The 20,408-nt window shown below is 38.8% G+C and overlaps 2 protein-coding genes across 2 annotated transcripts; both read left to right on the plus strand.

The window, feature by feature from the left end:
- Nucleotides 1-2,185: 2,185 nt before the first annotated feature.
- On the plus strand, nucleotides 2,186-10,581 carry znf592 (zinc finger protein 592). The gene is made up of 9 exons (XM_023287795.3): nucleotides 2,186-2,341; nucleotides 2,827-5,072; nucleotides 5,724-5,902; nucleotides 6,001-6,174; nucleotides 6,262-6,421; nucleotides 6,906-7,166; nucleotides 8,097-8,209; nucleotides 8,305-8,446; nucleotides 8,543-10,581. Exons 2-9 carry the CDS (start codon nucleotides 2,847-2,849, stop codon nucleotides 9,071-9,073), a joined length of 3,786 nt encoding a protein of 1,261 aa, XP_023143563.2. The 5' UTR covers nucleotides 2,186-2,341; nucleotides 2,827-2,846; the 3' UTR covers nucleotides 9,074-10,581.
- Nucleotides 10,582-11,876: 1,295 nt separating this feature from the next.
- Nucleotides 11,877-20,401, plus strand: kti12 (KTI12 chromatin associated homolog). The gene is made up of 9 exons (XM_023287800.3): nucleotides 11,877-12,102; nucleotides 13,586-13,637; nucleotides 13,720-13,772; nucleotides 13,858-13,913; nucleotides 14,024-14,103; nucleotides 14,209-14,368; nucleotides 14,472-14,534; nucleotides 17,409-17,477; nucleotides 18,321-20,401. Exons 1-9 carry the CDS (start codon nucleotides 11,952-11,954, stop codon nucleotides 18,462-18,464), a joined length of 828 nt encoding a protein of 275 aa, XP_023143568.2. The 5' UTR covers nucleotides 11,877-11,951; the 3' UTR covers nucleotides 18,465-20,401.
- The last annotated feature ends 7 nt before the right edge of the window (nucleotides 20,402-20,408 follow it).

Genomic DNA, 20,408 nt, shown 5'->3' on the forward strand with positions numbered 1-20,408 from the left:
TGCTGTAAAAGCCAACCATGTCAGGATAGCTTCTGATTAAAAGTGTCTTTAATTCACTGCTTTGCAGATTAAGTACAACAACTGCCTTGAGATCTGGTCAGTTAAATATACTGCGGTGCAGTTTGTACTTTACTTTCAGGTTGATGACTCAGGGTTTGGTATAATTGCAGCTGTCTGTTCTATTTGCGTAGGGTCAGATTCAGTCTGCTCTCACACATAAAAATCCATGATTCCTTCAAAGCGCAGTTATTCCACGGCTCATAAAACTCAGTGAGACGTCAGAACATCTGAGTAAAGATGATAAAGAACAATCATCTTGAAAAGCACAGGTTGTTTTTGTCCAGTTAGTATTTACAAAGTCTTGAAAACCCTAAAAATAAATTGCAGAGATTAACAACCCAGTAGCGGATTCTGTAGCACAACATTAAATGCATTGGTTCATGAACCCCAAACATTTCTTTTATGATCACAGTCAATTCAGTTGCCTCAGTTTGACAGTTTAGATGTGGTAGTAAAAGTCATGGCTGAGAAATACACTTGTCGGGGAAAGAAATACACCTGAGGGATAATTTATATAAACTCTAATTTATCCAAGAATAAATTGAATTCATATCTTACCATCTGATTACCTCATTCATTCATTTTTAAGTATGTATGAGTTTTCTACCACAATCCACCAAAATAAGTTGCTTCATCTCTCAAATCACATTTACAGCTCTAACCACTGACTACAGCACATTTGGCTCATAAGTTACATTACATTATATCACAGCATTGCCTCTGTTAGCTTTACATGTTTTGTTTTTTTTATCTGAAACAAAAGTGTGACTGTAAACTTAACAGGAATTGGTGTCACTACTGTAAATCCTGACAAGTGGGAAGGGAGGTTATTGAAGCCCTCAGCTCTGTCTTACAGGCCAAAACAAACTAGATCATTTCTTAAAACTCTCAGCTCAGAGGCTCCTGAGCTCTAAACGCTAAACAAGCCCCTCCACATCAACATAACTGACGACAGTTTAAAGTAAATAGCAAGACAGTTGCTTCTAAATGATCCATGAAGTGTAAATATCACTGGGAAACTCTGATGAGTTCCTATTTAGGTCCACATTATAGCATGATTTTCACATTGTGGATTTGAAAAATGCTAATCATTATTTCCTCTTTATTTTACTGGGGAAATCTATTCAAAACTAAGACTGGTTTCCAGGAAATCCTTTGTAGGTACATATATGAAAAACAAACAGTAAACAAGCACTTATCTCTCTGCGTAATGCCCCAGTGATCTGCAACACATTCAGGTTGCTAAGTTGAACAAACAGTAGAGCTGATGCCTGGTTTATCTTATTTACATCCTGATTAAAAATTAGAAAAGGATCACCAAAACACCGACCGCTGCAATAGATTGGTGGAGCATGAAAAAGGACAAATTGGTTTTCTTGCTGTGAAACATCCACTTGATAATCGTGATCTATATTTAATAGAACACAATATGTCTGAACAGCTTTGTCCAGATTTCACAATTTAAGGTAACACAATTTTAATTTTGAAGGTATTTTGTTCATGCACAGTATTTTTATGCTGCATAACTGTATTTCACTGTGTATGTGGTTTCATTTAAGTTGAATTCAAGAGTGTCCAATGAAAGGTGCTGTTAAGTTCCATTATGGGAACTAAATGAAGAAAAAAACCTTTATATTTCTTTGATTATCTATTCTAAAAATGCACAACAAAAGTACAAACACACCTGTAAAAACTTTGTTTTAACACTACCCTGCACATCAATTCTAGAAAGATGCCTCACCATGCTGAATGTATCTTCAAACAACTTGCTTCTCTGTTTTTGAGCCATGCAGCATTTATATTATTGAACCAGCTTGTGTATATATTCATAATATACACAAGCTGTGAGTAGACAATTTTGAATGATGGCAGTGTCAGTGTGGCTGGTTAGAACCTTATTACAGCCTACCATGCTAATGATAATACTGCTTGCTGCCATGCCAGGTATGCATGTGGCACGCATTTAAGCTCTAGATTTGATTTTGGTGTTAGTTTGGTATTAACATTTCACATTATCTTCTTATCTTTGGGAAACTTACCATCAGTGTACAGCAGCATCCGAGCCAAGAGACACACATTGTGCAGTCAATGGCCCCACCTCTGGCCTGTAAGGCAGCGGCGAGGGTTTATAGGGAAAAGGAAAACGAAGTTATCGTTAGTAGCTTGTAGCCTAGCTAGGTAACCCCAAAACAGACAAAGCTAGCAGGCGAACACTCAGCGCTCACAGTTAATGGGTATATGGCTAATTTACTAGAGCTGTTAAACACAATCGGATCAAATGGTAAGCGTCTTGTGTATCGACATTTGACGAATTTACTCTCTTAACTGAATTATTTGCGCGCTAGCAGGTTGCTAAAATAGCCTGCTAGCTTGCTAGCTTGTCTCCGTTATGTGGCTAACTTGTTAGCTGGCTGCTATGTTAGCTCAACTTTGAACTTTCATGTTCTTCGTACTATGGGTGGGTTGGTATTTGATAACGATAAGTGCAAATGTGTCGATGTCGAAGGTTAAGTTGCTTGTAATGTGTGTTTATGGCTGTTTTGTAACAACATAATAACGTCAGCTGCATAGACGCAACAGATCTTGTCAACAATTAGCATGCTAGCTAAAGCTAGCATAGGGGACCTTTCCCAGCTTGTAAACTGTTATTCCTCAGGTCGTGTAACAGCTGACGCTTTTGATAACAGGTCTTCAAGCCAAACTCGCAGTGCCCAATGAGAAATAGAAAATGATGATGTATTAATTTAATGCTATGCGTGTTTGTAGGTTTGTGAGACTCTGCAGCCATGGGTGACATGAAAACCCCAGATTTTGATGATCTTCTGGCAGCCTTTGACATCCCAGATGCCACAGGATTGGATGCCAAAGATCCCATCCAGGGGAGCCATGAGGAGCCAGAAAGTCAGCCGAAACACACTGGGATATGCCTGGATGACAGCTTATTGAGCAGTCAAGCTGTCACGACAGATATCCCTGCTGTAAGTGTTATTGTGAAAAACACAAGCCGACAGGAGTCGTTGGAAGGTTTCAGTGACAGGCTTCACTCAGGATCAGCTTTGCAAAATGGATTCAGGGGACAAGACACCTCCACCGAATCTGCTGAGACAGCAAATGCTGGCTTCTCCAAATCATTTGTCTCTCCTTTGAATGGAGAGAGTTCAAGAGAACTTCCCGGAAAGGCACCAATTCAGCATAAACCTGATGGAACACCAGTATTTTCAGAATCACTTTCGCATTTTAGCCCTGTCTCCAGTCCTGAAACTGAAGACACTCGGTGTAGTAGAGATGAAAAGCATCCACAAGAGAGACCCTGCTTCCCTGAAGCTTCACTTTTGGAGGAACCTCCAATCCCCGACAATCCAAAGACCATGGACCTCTGTGTGTTTGATAACTGTCAAAATGACTCTGATATTCCCAAGAATACACAAAGAAGTACAGCAGAAAGTAGTAAAAGTGAAGAGTTCTCGGACATCTGTGTCAGTGACAAAACGGAGAAAACAGCTAGAACACACAGTGCATTTCCTCCACCAAGCAGTAACCAGAACTTTATTGAAACAAACTGTAATTCAGGAACCACAATGGACGTTCCCACCTCTTATCCACATGTCAAATCTCAGACATCTAAATTTTCATCTTGTCTTGAAGCCCTGGTGGCTCTGAATTCAAGAAAAGATCCCAGTGAACAGATTATCCCCAGAGACTCAGGAGTTCAGAATGATTGCATGAAGGCCAGCCCCAAGGTGCCCATATCTCCTCGAAGCCCCAGAAGCCCACTTGAAGCAGTGAAACGGTTAATGAAACCTTCTGATAGCCCTGTGAGCATATGCAGTGACAGTAGCGGCAAAGCATCCCCAGCAGTGGCATCTGGATCACCCCCAGCTATACCCAGGGTCAGAATTAAGACCATTAAAACTACAACTGGGCAGATCAAGCGCACTGTCACCAGTGTGCTGCCAGATTCAGAAACTGACGAAATTCATTCAGCTTATGAATCGTCTCCATCGATGAGCATGATTAGTGAAGATTCTTACTCTAATGTGTCTCCTCACCAGTCTCAAACGGTTGACAATATTGTTGGGATACAGACTAAAGGTAACCCAGCTAGTACACCTTTACCAAAAGTTTTACACAGAAAGTCTGAGGAACACTCCAGGAGGTCAGGTATATCACAGTCCGCAACAGTATTCCATAGTACTAGTGGTTCTATGAAAAGATCTGTTGCACATCAGGTGCAGAAACCAAAGAGAGCATCAGCCTCAACAGGTCATACTACTAGCACAAACTTTCTTCCAAAAGCAATGCACTTAGCTAGTCTAAACCTCGTTCCTCACAGTGTTGCTGCTTCTGTAGCTGCACGGTCCACCTCCCATCAACAGAGTCAACACACACTCTCCTCGACAGTGTACAGTACTGTCCCATTAGTGCATCAGGTCAAAACAACCAATTCTTATCCTCGTACGTCTGTTTCTAACTCAGCTGCAGGAACCTTAAACAAACTGTTGAACAATACCAAACCTGTGCCTACATATGTGCCCAACTTGAGCCCCCCTCCAGAGAGCAATATCGACCTTCCACCACAAGGATACCACTGCCTCGAGTGTGGGGACTCCTTTGGAGTGGAGAGGAGTCTTACGTACCATTACAGCAGGAGGAGTGTTCACATCGAAGTAGGATGTACGCACTGTGCAAAGACGATGGTGTTCTTCAACAGGTGTGCCTTCTTGGCACATGCACGGGAGCACAAGAGCAATGGCATGGTGATGCAGTGTGCACATCTCCATTTGAAGCCCATATCGGAGGAACAAATGTTTGTACCTCTGAGCAGTGAACCAGTGAAGGTGCGCTCTTGCACCTCACCGTTACCCTCGCCGAAAAATGAACCTGTCCTGCCCTTATACCCCGACAGTGTTATTCGCCACCGACTCCGTTGCCTGGAGTGTAACAAGCAGTTACCTGACTACAAAGCACTTGCAGGCCATTACCAGAAGCCATCTGAAGATGTGGAAGGATTGGTGAGTGGAAGTTTTATTTGAATATTAAAGGAAGTGTGCTGCATTTTTGTTACTGTCAACAAATCTGATGAGAAGACCAAAACAATCTAGGGCTCCACTAGTTATGGAATACAATATTTTGCATTAGTAATACCCTGTCAACAGTGAAAGACGAATATTGAAATGTTCTTTTTTAATTAGGCATATGACAGACATAAATTAACAAAGGGATTTCAGTGATGTTTAACATACATTTTGTTGCCTGTTTTTTCTCTGGTTTCATACACATTTGGTGCTTTTGTGAGTATTCATGACAGCAAGGTTGAGTGTGTGGTACTAATTCCAAACAAAATACTGTGCCAATCTTTGTCATAATAAGGAAACATGATGCTTGGTGCAACAGTGTGGCTCACTCTTCTGTTTTTAAAAAACTCTGAACAATAGTTGAAGTGTCTGGCACATATGCATAAGCTAGATCAGGTTTAAAATACACAGAGAATCTTTGTTCATGTGATCAGTTAACTGGCTTTGCTCTTCTCATGGGATTTTGTTGAAAATAACAAAATATAGATATCATGAGATCTATGCTTTAAAGGCACAAGTGTTTTGTTTGTGTATTTTCTATGTACCACATTAATCTTTTTTTTTTGTATTTTCCTGTTATTTTTACAGGTTTGTAAAATGTGCTCAATGTTGTTACCCAACAAGTGCAGCTTCAGAGCTCACCAACGCATTCATACACATAAATCACCTTACTGCTGTCCTGAGTGTGGTGCCCTGAGTCGATCTAAAGACATACAGAAGCATGTCAAGGAAAACTGCCTGCACTACGCTCGCAAGGCTTGGTACAAGTAAGCAATCCCGCAAGAAATGCAAGCCGTATTCATAACTCTCGCAATGGACTGGACAGTGTTACAATAAAGAGGCACTCTGTTTCCTTTTCTTCTAGGTGTCTTCACTGTGATGTGGTTTTCAGGACCCTTCAAGGACAGAAGACTCACATTGAAGAGAAACACTGTGAAGTCTTTTACAAGTGCTCCATTTGTCCAGTTGCCTTCAAGACCTCTGACAGCTGTGAAGTGCATTTAAAAAACGAACACGGTGCTAGCAAAATATCTCCTCAGTAAGTTAACACATCATGACCAGACTGCTATAAGTTGTATGTTTCCCTCTCTGAGTCGTAACTTTTTTTTTTTCCCTTCTTTTGCAGTTTAATCTTTCGGTGTTCATGTGAGACAGTTTTCAAGAAAAAGCAGTTATTGTTTCAACATTTCGACCAGGACGCCAATAAGCGTGTTACTTGTGTATTCAAGTGTCCAGAATGCAACTCGGTCTTTCCACAAAAGCAGCTGTTGATTCAGCACTTCAAGGTCAGCCTTGAATGTATTTTTTTAAATGAACATCTTTGTGTGTTTGTCTGGTTAAAATTACCTCCCTTCAAGTGATTTATATTTAGTTTCAGCATTTATTCACTCTTCTACTTATTTGATACTTGTAATAATGTTGCAAGAAGAAAAAAAATGCAACTTACTGCTGAATTACTCCTGTTATTTGTGCATAAATTGTCTGGTAAAACTGTGGTAAAATTACATTTATCCTGAATCCGTAGAGGCATTATTTAGGAAGTCCAGCAAAGTAATACTGCAGTGCTGTTTTTCTTGTCACATCGTTAAATCGATGAACAATGCACTAGATGCATAGAGATCAACAGGGTGAATCATGACATCACACGGTTCAGTGGCACTGTTATGTTTTGTTGGCTATTATAGTTAACATTAAGGAGAAGTTCAGGTGTCATCTGTTAAATCTTGTGATTTTTTTATTTTTTTTTACCACGGGTTTCCTCTTTTGCAGAGTGTGCATGTGGGAAACGTGACAGCAGAGGCAGAGCAGAGCAGTAAAGAAACAGACAAGACTGATTGGCACCAGGATTCTCATTCAGTTCAACAACAGAAGCGACACCATCCTGTTAAACTTACAGATAGTTCCAGGAAGAAGCCTGAGCAGGACAGCAGGCCTCATGTAAAGCCCACTGGCTGGACATGTGGCAAGTGTCTCCAGTGGTTTACTGAACGAGAGTCCTACGTTTCTCATGTGAAGACCAGCCACAACAAGGTATGGGTGCTTGAGCTTCCCAAAAATAACAAATATATTAACACCTGCTGCATCTTTGTTGAGTTCAAACTTTATAATAAAATATGCTAGCAGTGTGACTAGGTCAAAATACAAAATAGCAGTTAGATTCCCATAGTAAAACTATAGTATTTTACATATAATCCATTGAATTCATATGTTGCTTTCAACTTAGTTAAAATTATTAAACATGTTCTAATTTACAGATCAAATAAAATATATAAAAAATGTATTATTAAATTGCTAATGTGTTCCCATATGAACATTTGTTTGCAGTATTTGTCTTTATCAATGTGTATCTGCTGTCAGTGAGCAGGCTCAAAGGCAGAACACACATTTCAGCCTTAAGTTAGTCCATCTCAGTGAATTCTGTTTCTAGATTTTGTGTATCCTGCACTGTCTTGAACTGTAATGTATGTGTGTGTGTGCACGTGTGTGTGTGCACGTGTGTGTGTGTGAGTATATTCTGTTTTGGTATGGCTATGGTAACATAACATAGTATTTTAGATTAGTCAGATGCTTCAAGATCAGGGTTGTAATCACAGAGAAAAGGGTTTTGCCAAAATGTTGCCCCGTTGCTTATTCTTTAATCTGTCTGCTATCTCACATCATGTTCAGATGTTTTATTATGGCTTTCTGTATCTTAATTGGCTTTTTATGCTACATGGTTATACAAATTTAAACTACCCTTTGTACCTGTGTGTAGCACATTTACTGATTAATAAACTAGATTATTAGTTTTAATTAATCATAAGCAGTAAAGTTAGTGAATGCTTGAGTGCAATTCAACTGATTATATCAGAATGATTATCTTACAACACAAGTTAATAACTGTAATATATGTGTGAGGCTTGTCTTGTAACATTTCTTTTTTAAATGTACCTTTCTATCTTTCATCTTTACTGCTATCAGTCAGTGAAGAAGTATCCGTGCCGACATTGTGAGCAATCTTTCACTTCTGCAGCCACTCTGAGGAGACACATTCGCAGTGACCATGATGGGAAAAAGAGAATTTACACTTGTTGGTAAGATTTGACAACATCTGAAAATGTTCAAAACACTCTTGTCACAATGTTTTCATTATTTTTTTTTATGTATTTCTTTGTCTCTCACACATTAGGTATTGCACAGATACCAAGAAAACGTTCACAACAAGTGTGACATTGAAGAACCACATCAGTCTTATGCATGGAATTAAAAACCCTGATCTTGGCCAAATACCAAAAACATCTATCCAGGAAATCAAAAGAGCAAGGGGAAAGGTAGCCATTTGTTATTTCTTAACATAGCCCAAAAGTACAAATGCTACATATCCTAATGGTCAGCATTTTAAAGTGTGCCTCTTTTGTGATTTCTAGGGGCTTGTATCGGCAATACCTGCAGCGGGCACACAGGCGGAGGGGCAGGATCGTGCTGGTGGCCTCGAGGCTCCGTCAGCTAAGCGTCTGAAAACTCAGTTCCGCTGTTCAAAGTGCGGTTTCATCACAGACAACAGTGCACAGTTCCAGCAGCATATACCTCAGCATAAAACTGATGAAAACACTCCTCAGTGCCTTCACTGTGGCCTGTGTTTCACATCTGTGCTGTCTCTCAATAGACATCTTTTCATTGTGCACAAAATCAAAGATCCCGAGGAAGAGGAGAAACAAAAAGAAGAAGAGCAGGAGGCACACATTAGGGAGGAGAAGCGGGAGAAGAAGTGGGAGAAGAAGCAGGATAATCAACAACCAGTTAGGTCAGCAGAGACCGATGAGGTAACTGACTTGTTACCGGAGCTAAATAAATTTGAGCCCTCACAGGCAGAAGAGCCAGAAAGTCCTCACGGTACCAAGACCACAGGCTGTAATTTAAAACGGAGCTCTCAGACACAAGCAGTCTCTCTGCGGTAGTAAGAGCCACCTCAGCTCCTCTTTAAAGCTGCTTAAATATCTTCAGTTTTCATATGAAAGCAACAGAGGATGCTTGAAGGGTTTTTTTGTTTTTTTTCATTGAGGTCTTTTGTTTTTGGCAAGGGGACGCCTTTTCATTTGGACATTTCTGTCAAATTATTTAAAGGCAGTGCAGTATGTTGATGCAAATCCATAATATTTCATACAGAACAGTGTTTGCATAGTAATTTTTTATTTAACCTTGCATGTTGTTAATGTACTATTCTTACCTTTTAGACATAACTGCACTCATACTACAGCTGAAATATTCCTTTTTTTTCTCAAATGTTCCATCCACCCTGAAAGGAGACTCAGGAATGTCTGTTTGTTTTAAGGTCTGGTATTAATTAATATAAAAGTGAAGGGTGGGGGGGATATTTACCTTTGTAATCAATGATAATTTAAATTGCTTAAATTTTGTTTGAAGTATTTAATGCTACACACTATGACTTGAATGGGATTCAGGTTGCAGTGCAAATCTTGAAATTTAGTCACCATTTATCTTAAAACATAGTATAGTTCAATATTCATGCATGTCTTATCCCAGATCTGGCCTATTTTTTATTATTTTATTTTATTTTATTTTTTGAGTATTTGGGGAAAACAGAGGTATTACATGTGTGCTGCAGCAGTATTGAAAATACCTCAGATTTCCAGAAGTGTATTTTTCTGACAAGGAACAGTCAACATTGTGTCAAATCAGGGTACATTGTTTTGGATAATCCAGAGCAGATGTGAGACTCAAGTTACCAGGTTCTGTTTTATACAGCAGGACCTCCGAACATGAAATCATTCGAAGTAATACTAATAAGATCAGAGGACTTAATGCATGAATAAATACGTGATGACATCAGAGAAAAAATATTTCTTAGATCAGTGCTTCTAAAGGTGGATCCTTGCTTTTTGCAGGTTCTGATTTGTGAAGCAGCACTTCTTGTTTTGTATTGACTACATGACAGTTCCTACCTCCGTGGTAAATGGCAGTGATTGTTAATAAAGGCTTTGAGAAGTTGCAGTTAATCTCAGTGCAATGTAAAGATTAGTTTATTAAAATGTATTATCCCGCTTTATTAAATTTTATAAATTATTTTGGGAATGATATCGAGGCTTTAAGGTCATATTGACTTACCTGACAAGTGAACTTTTCTACGAAAGTGCTATTTGAGCTCTTTAAGAATCTGTAAGTCCTTAAATCACCAAACTGCAGCTGTTAAACTGCAAAGGCTGAAAGGAATTACTTGTTCACGATTTGTTCTTTATAATGCCTGTTGAAAGATGTTTGTACTTTTGATACTGTGTACTGTGAGCACTTGTATAGGAAAGTAACATGTGTACATACAGTAGCCAACAAAACCTGGATTCACAGCATTTCTTAAGCCATTACATCTGTTCAGCATGCAGTGGCCCACGTGCCTTTGCTTTTATGTTTACGTAATGTACTTACAAATAAATCGGTGCATTTAATTATACATATTTGCTTGGTCTCTCCTCTTGTGTCGCACACCGTTTTCTCTATTGATGATGTTTGGATGTGATAATTAGCGGGTTTTGCAGTGAGGTCACGCACTTTACAATCGTCACTGCAAGTCAGAAAGGCACAAGCTGCTCGAATGTGCATCCTGCATCCAATAAGCAGCAACCACCCATGGATGACTTCATCCCATTAGAGTATTTAGCCCACCCTGTCTCAGTATAACCGCCTGTCCCCAAAGGAACGGAGGAGATTTTAATTGACCGGTGCCAAATTATCTCAAAGCCCACGGGAGAAATGAGAGGCACTGTGACAATGATCTGCAGAGGAGGACTGCTGTCATCTTTCATCCTTATCTCCTACATTACCATGACAACTTCAATGACTCTAGATTTGACTGAGCTGAGAAATAAAGTGTCAAAGCTCAAGGTGAATCCGAGGGGGAATCTGTGGGCAACAGGTAAGAAAATTAACACGACAGTAAATTGGCAAAAAATATTTCATAATTTTGTATTATGTTAAAGTGTGTTTACGTGGAATTTGTGTGTTTTGTTCGTGTAGGACATTTCATGGGCAAGAAAAGTGTTGTGGACGACTTGTTTATGGAGTCTGGCTTTGAAAATGTAAACAGTCTCACTGAAGACAGAGATGTTAGACCTCTGTATCAAGTGAGAGACCTGCAGGCACTGCTCATCCAGATGTTGAAAACTGCCCAGCAAAAACAGCGAGAACAGAAACAGGACATGTTAGTTGTTTATTATCATTGTTATTATTGTTGTTGTTGTCATGTGATGTTTGTTTTTGTGCATTTTACCACTATTATTGCTTCTATTATTGCTATTCTTAATATTGTTTTGATAATTGTTGTGTTTTTTTTATATAAATTTTGTTTGTTTATTGTTTTTTCCCATTCATTTAGAAAAAGAGGAGATCCTGCCTGAGGAACATTTTAACCCACAGTTGTTGCACCATGACAATATGACATCCTACTGATGAAGAGAAGAGTTTTAATAAATAAAGAACCCTAAAAAAAGTTTTAAAATATAGGTGTCTGTTTTGAATGTGAAATGTTACACCATGTTGCATGCTGGTTTTCACTTTTTTTTGCCTTTACTGCTATTCCAAATATTCTCTTCTTTATTTGTATTAAAAAAAAGAGCAACGAATGTAACGGAAGCATGTGTTTAATTTATAATAAATCAAATGAAAGTATTTTCACACGGTGCTTACTGAGTATTAATGAAAATGAAAGGAGGGCTTTGACGCCTCCTATTGGTCGATTCAACAGCGGTTTTAGTTTGTGTTTCCGGGTGAAGGCGGCAGCGGCGTGCATTTCAACACATCGCAGAGTAGCTAAAAGCTTCAGTTATGCCCCTAATAGTGATGTGTGGATACCCCTGTAGTGGTAAAACAATCAGGGCAGAAGAGCTGAAGGGGTATTTTGAGGAGAGCTCTCAACGAAAGGTTCATATTGTTGGAGACAAAGGTCTGGACGTGGAGAAGAACAGTGTTTACGCAGGCAAGTTAAGCTAGCTGCATGCTAATTTAGCTGCTAATTAATGCTTCGTGTAGCTGTTTCTATTATGAACTTCGAGTCCTGCTAGAACAGCTTACATTAAACTAGCAGTGTATTGCGGTATGTAATAAAGCTGCATACTGCTGAGGTAACGTTTCCCTCCCCAACAGCTCATCTCTTACTGAAACAGATTTGTTATTTACTTAATTGTTATGCGACGAATTGAAAATACTCCATGCTGAAGTCTAATGGGAGAGTTTCATAAGCCAAGGACGCAGCGTGTTTGTCTAGGAGTGTTACAGCATTAAATTAGTGAAGATTTGAACTGACTTTGGTTTGGGAATGTCTTCTGCACTATCTTGTTATAGATTCTCATATTACTCACACAGTGGGGTTACAGTAAGTTTTCTAGACTTCTGACTACTGTTAACAGTCACTTTCTCAAGGAATTTGTCACATCAGGAGTTTACTTTTCGGATGGGTGACAATTTAAAGGAAAAACCGGAACCCTTGACCCCTTCAGAGAGGATGTCTGGTGGCTCTGTTATGCCATTAGGGGCATTTTGCTGCCTTCTTAGAGCAAAGGTTCACTGCAAATCAATCCAAAATTGTTCTTAATGATCACCTTTTCTGATGACGGCAGTCCCTTCCAGGGCAATGCCCCAATCTATAGGGCACAGGAGTCACTGTATGGTTTGATAAGTCTGTTATGAATCATACTCATGCCGACATACTCACACCTATGGAAGATTTTAGACCAACATGTTAGTCAGTGCTCTCCAACACCATCTTTAAAACACCACATGAGAGAATATCTTTTGAAAGAATAGTGTTAACGAGACTTGGAAAATCAGTGCCAATGAGCACTGAAGCTGTTGTGGCAAGATGTGGCAGCCCAGCACCTTACTAACACACCATATGTTGGTTTTCCTTTCATTTGTCACCTATCTGTTTATGTACTAGGAGTAATATTCCTATATGTTTAACAGGGGGAACTGTTTAGTTGTTTTTTAATAGGAGTAGCATGATGCAAACCAAAGAACACAAGTGAATTTTCAGGAATTCTGTCATGCTGTAGGAGGTAATAGAAAGTGATATTAGTGTGAAAGATGGGAAATTACATACTGATTTACCTCAGTTTCTTATTGGATGATTAGTGATATCAACTAATGTGCACAGACTAATGCAAGTACAGTTAACATTTTAGTTATGTGGGTGAGCACTGGTGAAAATTTCCCAGGAAAAGATGCTGTTTGGTATTTGAGAAGGCATTCATTTTAGTTATTATTGCAATATTGAACATCCTGTCCATGTGTGATGCTAATTTTTTTTTGCTAAAAAAAATCTGGGTTGCATTACTAAAACTTGCTTACATTTGCCAAACTGTCAATATCGCCTGTAGTTTTGTTTTGAAACTGATTTCTACAAAGTAAACATTCACTGGTCTTACGTCTTCAATAACTTGGCTGTGTTTGATATGTTGTAGATTCCCAAAAGGAGAAAAATGTTAGAGCGTCTCTAAAAGCTGAAGTAGAGCGGTGGGTTTTTCATATTTGTTTTAGGATCAGACTTTAAAATAACATCACAGTCCTTTCATGCTAACTTTTGTTTGTTGTTTAGGAAAGTCACCAAAGATGACATCGTTATTTTGGACTCATTAAATTACATTAAAGGTAAATTCTAATAACAGAAGTGTCCTGTGCAGATTCTATATTACCGCTAAGTTATTTTCCTTTAACACTGGACTACTTTCCACAGGGTACCGCTATGAACTGTTCTGTCTCATCAAACATACACAAACACCACACTGCCTGGTAAGCACACTGAAGAAAGCACTTTTAATTATATTTCAGAATACAAAAGTTCTTTCTGATATTACTTTCACAACTCAGACTCAGAAACGACTTGCTGTCTTTTGATGAAGGTGTACTGTTTGACATCAGATGAACAGAGCTCACTATGGAACACCAGCAGAGAAGCTGCAGAGCAATACAACCAGGACATGTGAGGAAAAGCACAATACATGCATGTCACTATTACCTTTAATGCTTGCCTTTTGAATACATTTATTTTTGGTAACTTTCGTTGTGTCCATTTTGTGTCTTGAAGCTTTGATGCGTTAGTTCAGAGATTTGAAGCGCCAGACTCCAGGAACAGATGGGACAGCCCTCTCTTCACCATCCTGAAAGACGACACGCTTCCATTTGAGGCCATTTCTGATGCACTTTTCAAAAGAAAAGCTCCCCCACCGAACCAGTCCACTCAGAGTGTAAGGACGTACACAGATGCTGTTGATTGCAAGCAGACAATATTCAGTGCACGTCTGCTGTATCACACTGTCTTTGTTCTTTTTTTTTTTTCTCTCTCTGCAGCAACCGTTGTCTTCTGTAAACTTCTTGTACGAGTTGGACAAGATCACGCAAGATGTGTTAATGGTAAGTCTTCACATGTACTTAAGTGTTCTTTGTTCATTTGTCAGTCACCTGTAGGGCTCCACGATCTTAAAAAAACTAACATATGATTTGTTTTCTCTGCTGTATTAATTATGATATAAACAAATACAGGAACTGTGACTATATCACTTGAATAACTATTTGGAAAGAATAGATTTTGTAGCATCAGAAAACAAAAAATATTTTAAAGTAATTTGGAACCTTTCTCATGTTATAAACACTGACAAAGACATCCAGTAGTTTTTATTTTTCCACCTTGGCTGGCATTCAGGTCCTGCTTTGCACTCATACAAAGCTTTGTGGTACTCATTAAACCCATTGAACCTCCTGTAGTTTCTGAGAGTTCTTTGCTCTGTCGCATTTTTACTTAGTGTGGGCTCATTTTTTACTGCCATTTAAAGTCTTGCACCTCTATCGAAGGTGAAAGTAGAGAGAACTTTTTGTGCTGTATAACAAAGTTGTGATGCAGTTTTAATAGTTAAAACTTGAAAAATGAGTGGATTCGGCATTTACAACATTTTAATCTTTGCCCTCAAGTGTTTCCACCACTGGAAAAAATTGTTGATTTTACATCTTATAGATATTTTGCTTCTTGCCTTTTTATTTCTTTCCGTACTATTTCCATGTTTGTTCTGCGTGCAATTCAGTCAATAAGCCCCAGAATATTTGTCCCATGACTGCTGGTGTGCCCGAGTCTCTTTTTTTTTTTTTTTTTTTTTAATTTACTGAATCTCTTTTTGTGTTGGTTTTCTTTTTTTAATTAATTAATTTTTTTTTCTTTCTGTTTTATTGATGGGCAGTTAGTAGTTGGGCATAACACACCACCTTACAATCTTTAATTGCAATAGCACCGCCTGTTATTTTCTATCCCTGTTCATCCTGTTCGTCCTGTTCGTCCTGTGCCCGAGTCACTAATGGCTTCACGGTTGCGCTAACTCAGAATGTTTTGTTCTTTACAGAATCTGGGGTAAATGTGTTATTTTTTTGGACAGATTTTTAACAAAAGACATGCACAGTGACATGATTTTGATGGAATATCGTGAGTGGCCCAGGGCTGTCAGAATCTGTTTTTGCCGATTCTCGTTAGATAAATCGTGTCATTTTGGCCTTTTTTCTTTATTCATGCTTTTTATAAAGACCACATGTATTTCAAACCTGCCGGTTGTTTTTTTTGTTTCAGAGGGTTAAAAGGTAAAGCAAATTCCTTGTGTTAACTTGTGGTGGAAACAGTTGAGCTGCCAACAGTGTATCTGTTTTAGGCAACATTGTTCTGTCTGCAGCCAAAATATTTCCATACAGGTGATGCTGCATTTCTTTGCCTGCATGTCAACAACCTGTGTCTCATCAATACAGTAAAAAATATATTTTTTACAAGTATGTTCTATTCGATACTGTGACTATACGTCTACTGATGTGTCTGGACACATCTTCAGTGATGTTCCTGGAATCGGGTGTTTCGGGTCTTTCAGCATCAGACACCCTCCTCCAGGTGACCCAGATCAGACACCAGCTTGTGTCCAGACAGCCAGCTACTATGACTCCATGGCTCTCCTCTCTTGAGCCACAGCCATCTTCAGGCTTTTTCTGCCACTTTGGTGGTTCTTCAGATGTCTCTCCTCTTCCTGTCTCTCTCGATGCCCAACTGGCTGAAAGCTCTAGTTAAAGAACAGGCAACAAAACCCCTACATCTCCCTTCCACCAAAAGACACCTTGCTCTCCATCCTGCCTGCTGACCAGTACTGCATAGTTTGAGAGCTTCCATTCAAAGGCATCTTCCAGGTGTCCTTCACAAGAGACTGTCAGCTCCCAACAGTTCAACTGTTTGGTAGATTCTGAAACGAGGGCAATGTCTGGTCTTAGGTTGTAGCTGCAGTGTAGTTGGGGAACTTAAGCTGCCACTCGAGATCCACCAACAGCTTCCACTTCCTTGCAGAGGTTAGGATGCCTGATGTTCTTTTGGAAGGTTGTGGATATTCCCCAGCTCTGGAGGGTTGGAGCTGCCTTGCCCACTCAACTCCTGTTCTTAAATCCTCAGTGATAGATTTTTCTTGTAGATTTGTCATAGAAAAAGATAACTGTATGAGGTTTCTTTTTGTGTCAAGCACAAAAAAACTTTGCAGCACGTATTTGTATTGCGTTGACAGTGTCCATTGCAACATGTAAAGTAGATTATTCACGTCACCAAGTTGTAATTAGAACTGAGGAGTACTGACATGTCAAACTGATATGCTTGACTTGAAACTTACATGGTGATACCACGTCCTTCACGTTCAGTTGTTTAAGGTAACTGAACCCAAGTGTATTTAATATTCTTTTATTTTGTCAGCACACTGTATTTATCATTCTACCGTTCAGACTTGTTTGATGACTCGCAAGTTGAAAACATTGGAATCTCTCTAATGTCTCCCATCCATCGATGTCGCATCAATGCAGCATATGTAGCAAATCAGAGGAACAATGGCAACTTATTAGCAATCAGCAGACAAAAAACAGTCGGTGGACAGATAACTGCTTATTTAACTATGTCTGTGTCTATTTGATGTGCTCTGTATGATCATTACTGCTAACTACTTAGAATTGACCTGGTTTCTGTCCTTGGTTTGCTGTTGAGTGCTTTTCCAGCCATTTACTTTGGAGTAAATTTGCATATATTGCAATGTTTTCACTCTTTGGCCAGTTGCCATTTCTGCACGTATTTCCTGTAAATGAAAATTAAAGAAGCACATACTTCTGTAATTATGATTTTCTTTAATTCTTAGTGCACAGATCCCAATTTGCTGATCTTGTATTTGTCTTTTACAGCCTTACTGTCTTTATGTAATGCATTTGCTAAATGTAAACCTTTTTTTTTTTCAGGCAATTTTTAACGCACAGAAGACAAGTGTTCCCGGAGATCTTGTCCCGGTTCCAGGAGCTACGGAGAAGATATCCTTTTTATGTATAATTTAGATGGCCACAGTTTGAAACTTTAGAATCTTTTCACATTAAGCCAATCAGAATCAACTTTACTGGAATAGTATGTGTACCCATACAAGGAATTCTTGGACAACAGACACAGGTTACAGAAAGGAAAGTAAGTGTTTAACTACTATATACGGCTAAAGTTGTGTAAAAGAACGTGTTTAATTTCATGTTAAACATGCTGATTTTGGTAGTTATTGTTGTGTAATATCAGAATTCCAGGCAGCTGTAACAGTTAGTGACTGCTGTGTATCGTCTCTGTTAATGTCTGTTGAGTCATTTTAATCCTCTCCCTCCTGAGGGAAGTCACATTCCCTCACCAGTGGGAGGAAAAGACTCTAAATGAAAGGCTTGTTAGAAGGGGAAGGTGGATGAATGCATGTCCATTACTAGACTTCAATGAAAGGTTCATCAGCTAAGCAGTGGTAAAGGTCTGGGCTGTAATGACGTGCTGTGGGATGTGCATGGTGGAGAGAGACCAAATTACATAGATTAGTGGATTTTTATTGGAAACTGCACGGTGCTGCACCTTCTCAGAAGCAAACACTTTGATTTTTCTCCTTTGAACATGTTGTTACAAGCAGAACCTAACTTAAAAGCACGTCAGGTTCTGTGCTGGTCAGTCTGGGCGCATAATTGGAATTTGGAATGACGTCAGTAACATTCAGTGCTTGGTGTTGTTTCATCATGTCGTCCTCCTTCAAGCTTGATACCGTGACCTTGAAATACTTATGGTGAGTAATCGCTTCCAAAATGCAACAAATTTTATACGCAAAACAGCTTAATGTCCTTAACCTGCCGTTAAACGTGGAGCTAACTAGGAGCATCAACATGGCAGAGCTGCGGAAACTACGGCGCCAGTTCATCAGCTACACCAAGATGCACCCGACAGAGAACACAGGACAGATTGCCAACATGTTTGTTCAGTATTTAAATAAGAGTCTTCACTGAGCTTTTATACTATTGGTTTCTATTTTATTTTCTGTGACAAATAAGTATATTTAAATATCTGTTTTTGTATTATTGGTCATTTTAGAATGTTACAGTTCAGTTTTAGACACGTACAAACTGAAACACCATATTTTTAATGTGGAGGAACATTTTATTATCCAAAATTACAAACACACAATCTCTAGACACAACAATCAAAGTAGCTATAATGGAAATCTGTAAAGCCAAAAGGAAAAACCATATCTATACTATGTGTTTGACAAAAAATGTGTCTCACCATGAGGTCTGCTTAACTTTACCTCTCAAAAGTTTTCATCAACATTGTGTGGCCTTTCTTAACTAATAAACTAGCTCAGTTGTGAAAATAAAACGGCAAATAAAGGAATTTTTGGTCAAGGTGCTATTTCTGTCATCAAGAATGAACGTTTAAGCTCAACAGGCGACATACTTAAATGAAAATTTAATAAAATCAGATTTTCAACTAAATATTAAAAATGACACTCTGATTTATGATTATGTTAGTTTGTCCAATTACTTCTGGCTCCTGAAAAAATGTGGAGGGCACATAAAATGTGTTGTAATTCGTACACCATTCACCTGATTTGGATGTAAATATCCTCACATTAAAGCTGAAAGTGTGCACTTGAAGCAAATCTTGATTATTTCATTTCAAATCCAGTGTGGTGGTATACAGAGCCAAAATGCTGAAAATTCTGTCCAACTATTTATATGCTAAATATCAATCCTGACCTCTAGGTATATATTTATTATTCCCAGATTTTTTTTTGCTGATGTCATTGTTTGAAATGAATTCCAAGTTCAAGTCGGCATCCAGCCAGTGCTCAGCATTCTGAGGCACTGGTTAGCCTTAATTCCCCGTGTTTTGTACCTGTGTTTGTACCTCTGTGTGACCAGCTCGATAAACAGTACCCGTTTTGTTCTTTCGTGGAATTTGTAAGCCAGTTGCTGCTGACTAAAGCTCTTACAAAGAACTTTTATTATGTAAGATGATTGCCAGAACACCAAGAGCAGGAAGTTGTTCACAGGAATTACAATCTGCTTTGCTTGCAAGTTCACTGAACAAAAATACAAACACAGCATTTCATATTTTTATTAAATCCTATTCAGTCATTTTCACAGACTAGAATAAGTATTTGTTGTTCCAGCAAACAAGGTCTATTTTATTATTTATTTCAATTTAACCAGGAAGTCCCACTGAGATTAGAGATCTCTTTTACAAGGGAGACACTGACATTCCTTCTTTACTGTGTTCTTTACCATACTTTTACGCTCTACAACAGAATGGGTATCATGAAACAACCAAGGACACACTATACTGGACAACTGGCACATGGAGAGTTGGATTATAACTAGGTTTCACAAATCGGCATGATGAGGTTGTTGATGCTGCTATGGGGAATATTTTCCTGAAAGAGTTGGTGAAGTTGATGGACATTTTGAGAGACACATTGTTGGATATCATGAGCATCATGTCACATGTTGCCTCATTATCCTGTCTGAACCAGTTTCTTAGATCACAGATGGTGGAATTATGGACATTCAAGTGTCTGGCTGCAGTCCAAAGTGACCTTCCAGCGTCCAGCATGCCAAAAGCCTGTTCTTGTCTTTTATCATCTGTGGCATCATTTCATTTGAATATAACCTCATTTTCAGGTGTTTTTATATATAATCACTGGTCAAGCTATCTGATCATTTTTCTTTAAAGACACACCTGACTACACAGATTAACTTCGTGGTCGAGAATTTGTCACCAGCTGAACAGCTCAAAAACGTCTTCTGAAGACCTTTTGCATATTGCATTTCTATTTTTGTTCGGTGTATAAAGTTAATGTGACTGCATTGGAGTGTTAAATGAAGAGTGATTATGTACATGTATATAAGGTATATATTTCCATATAAAAGCAACAGAAACAATACCGCCAG

The sequence above is a fragment of the Amphiprion ocellaris genome, chromosome 3 (assembly GCF_022539595.1).
Source record: "Amphiprion ocellaris isolate individual 3 ecotype Okinawa chromosome 3, ASM2253959v1, whole genome shotgun sequence".
NCBI classification, from domain to species: Eukaryota; Metazoa; Chordata; class Actinopteri; family Pomacentridae; genus Amphiprion; species Amphiprion ocellaris.

Bases quoted from the DNA above. Each gene is read 5' to 3' on its own strand.
- znf592 (XM_023287795.3), top strand. From the start codon at position 2,847: ATGGGTGACATGAAAACCCCAGATTTTGATGATCTTCTGGCAGCCTTT. The intron at 5,903-6,000 runs GTAAGCAATCCC...CTTTTCTTCTAG, and splicing joins GCTCGCAAGGCTTGGTACAA to GTGTCTTCACTGTGATGTGG. The intron at 8,210-8,304 runs GTAAGATTTGAC...CTCACACATTAG, and splicing joins AAGAGAATTTACACTTGTTG to GTATTGCACAGATACCAAGA.
- kti12 (XM_023287800.3), top strand. From the start codon at position 11,952: ATGCCCCTAATAGTGATGTGTGGATACCCCTGTAGTGGTAAAACAATC. The intron at 12,103-13,585 runs GCAAGTTAAGCT...GATATGTTGTAG, and splicing joins GAAGAACAGTGTTTACGCAG to ATTCCCAAAAGGAGAAAAAT. The intron at 14,535-17,408 runs GTAAGTCTTCAC...TTTTTTTTTCAG, and splicing joins TCACGCAAGATGTGTTAATG to GCAATTTTTAACGCACAGAA.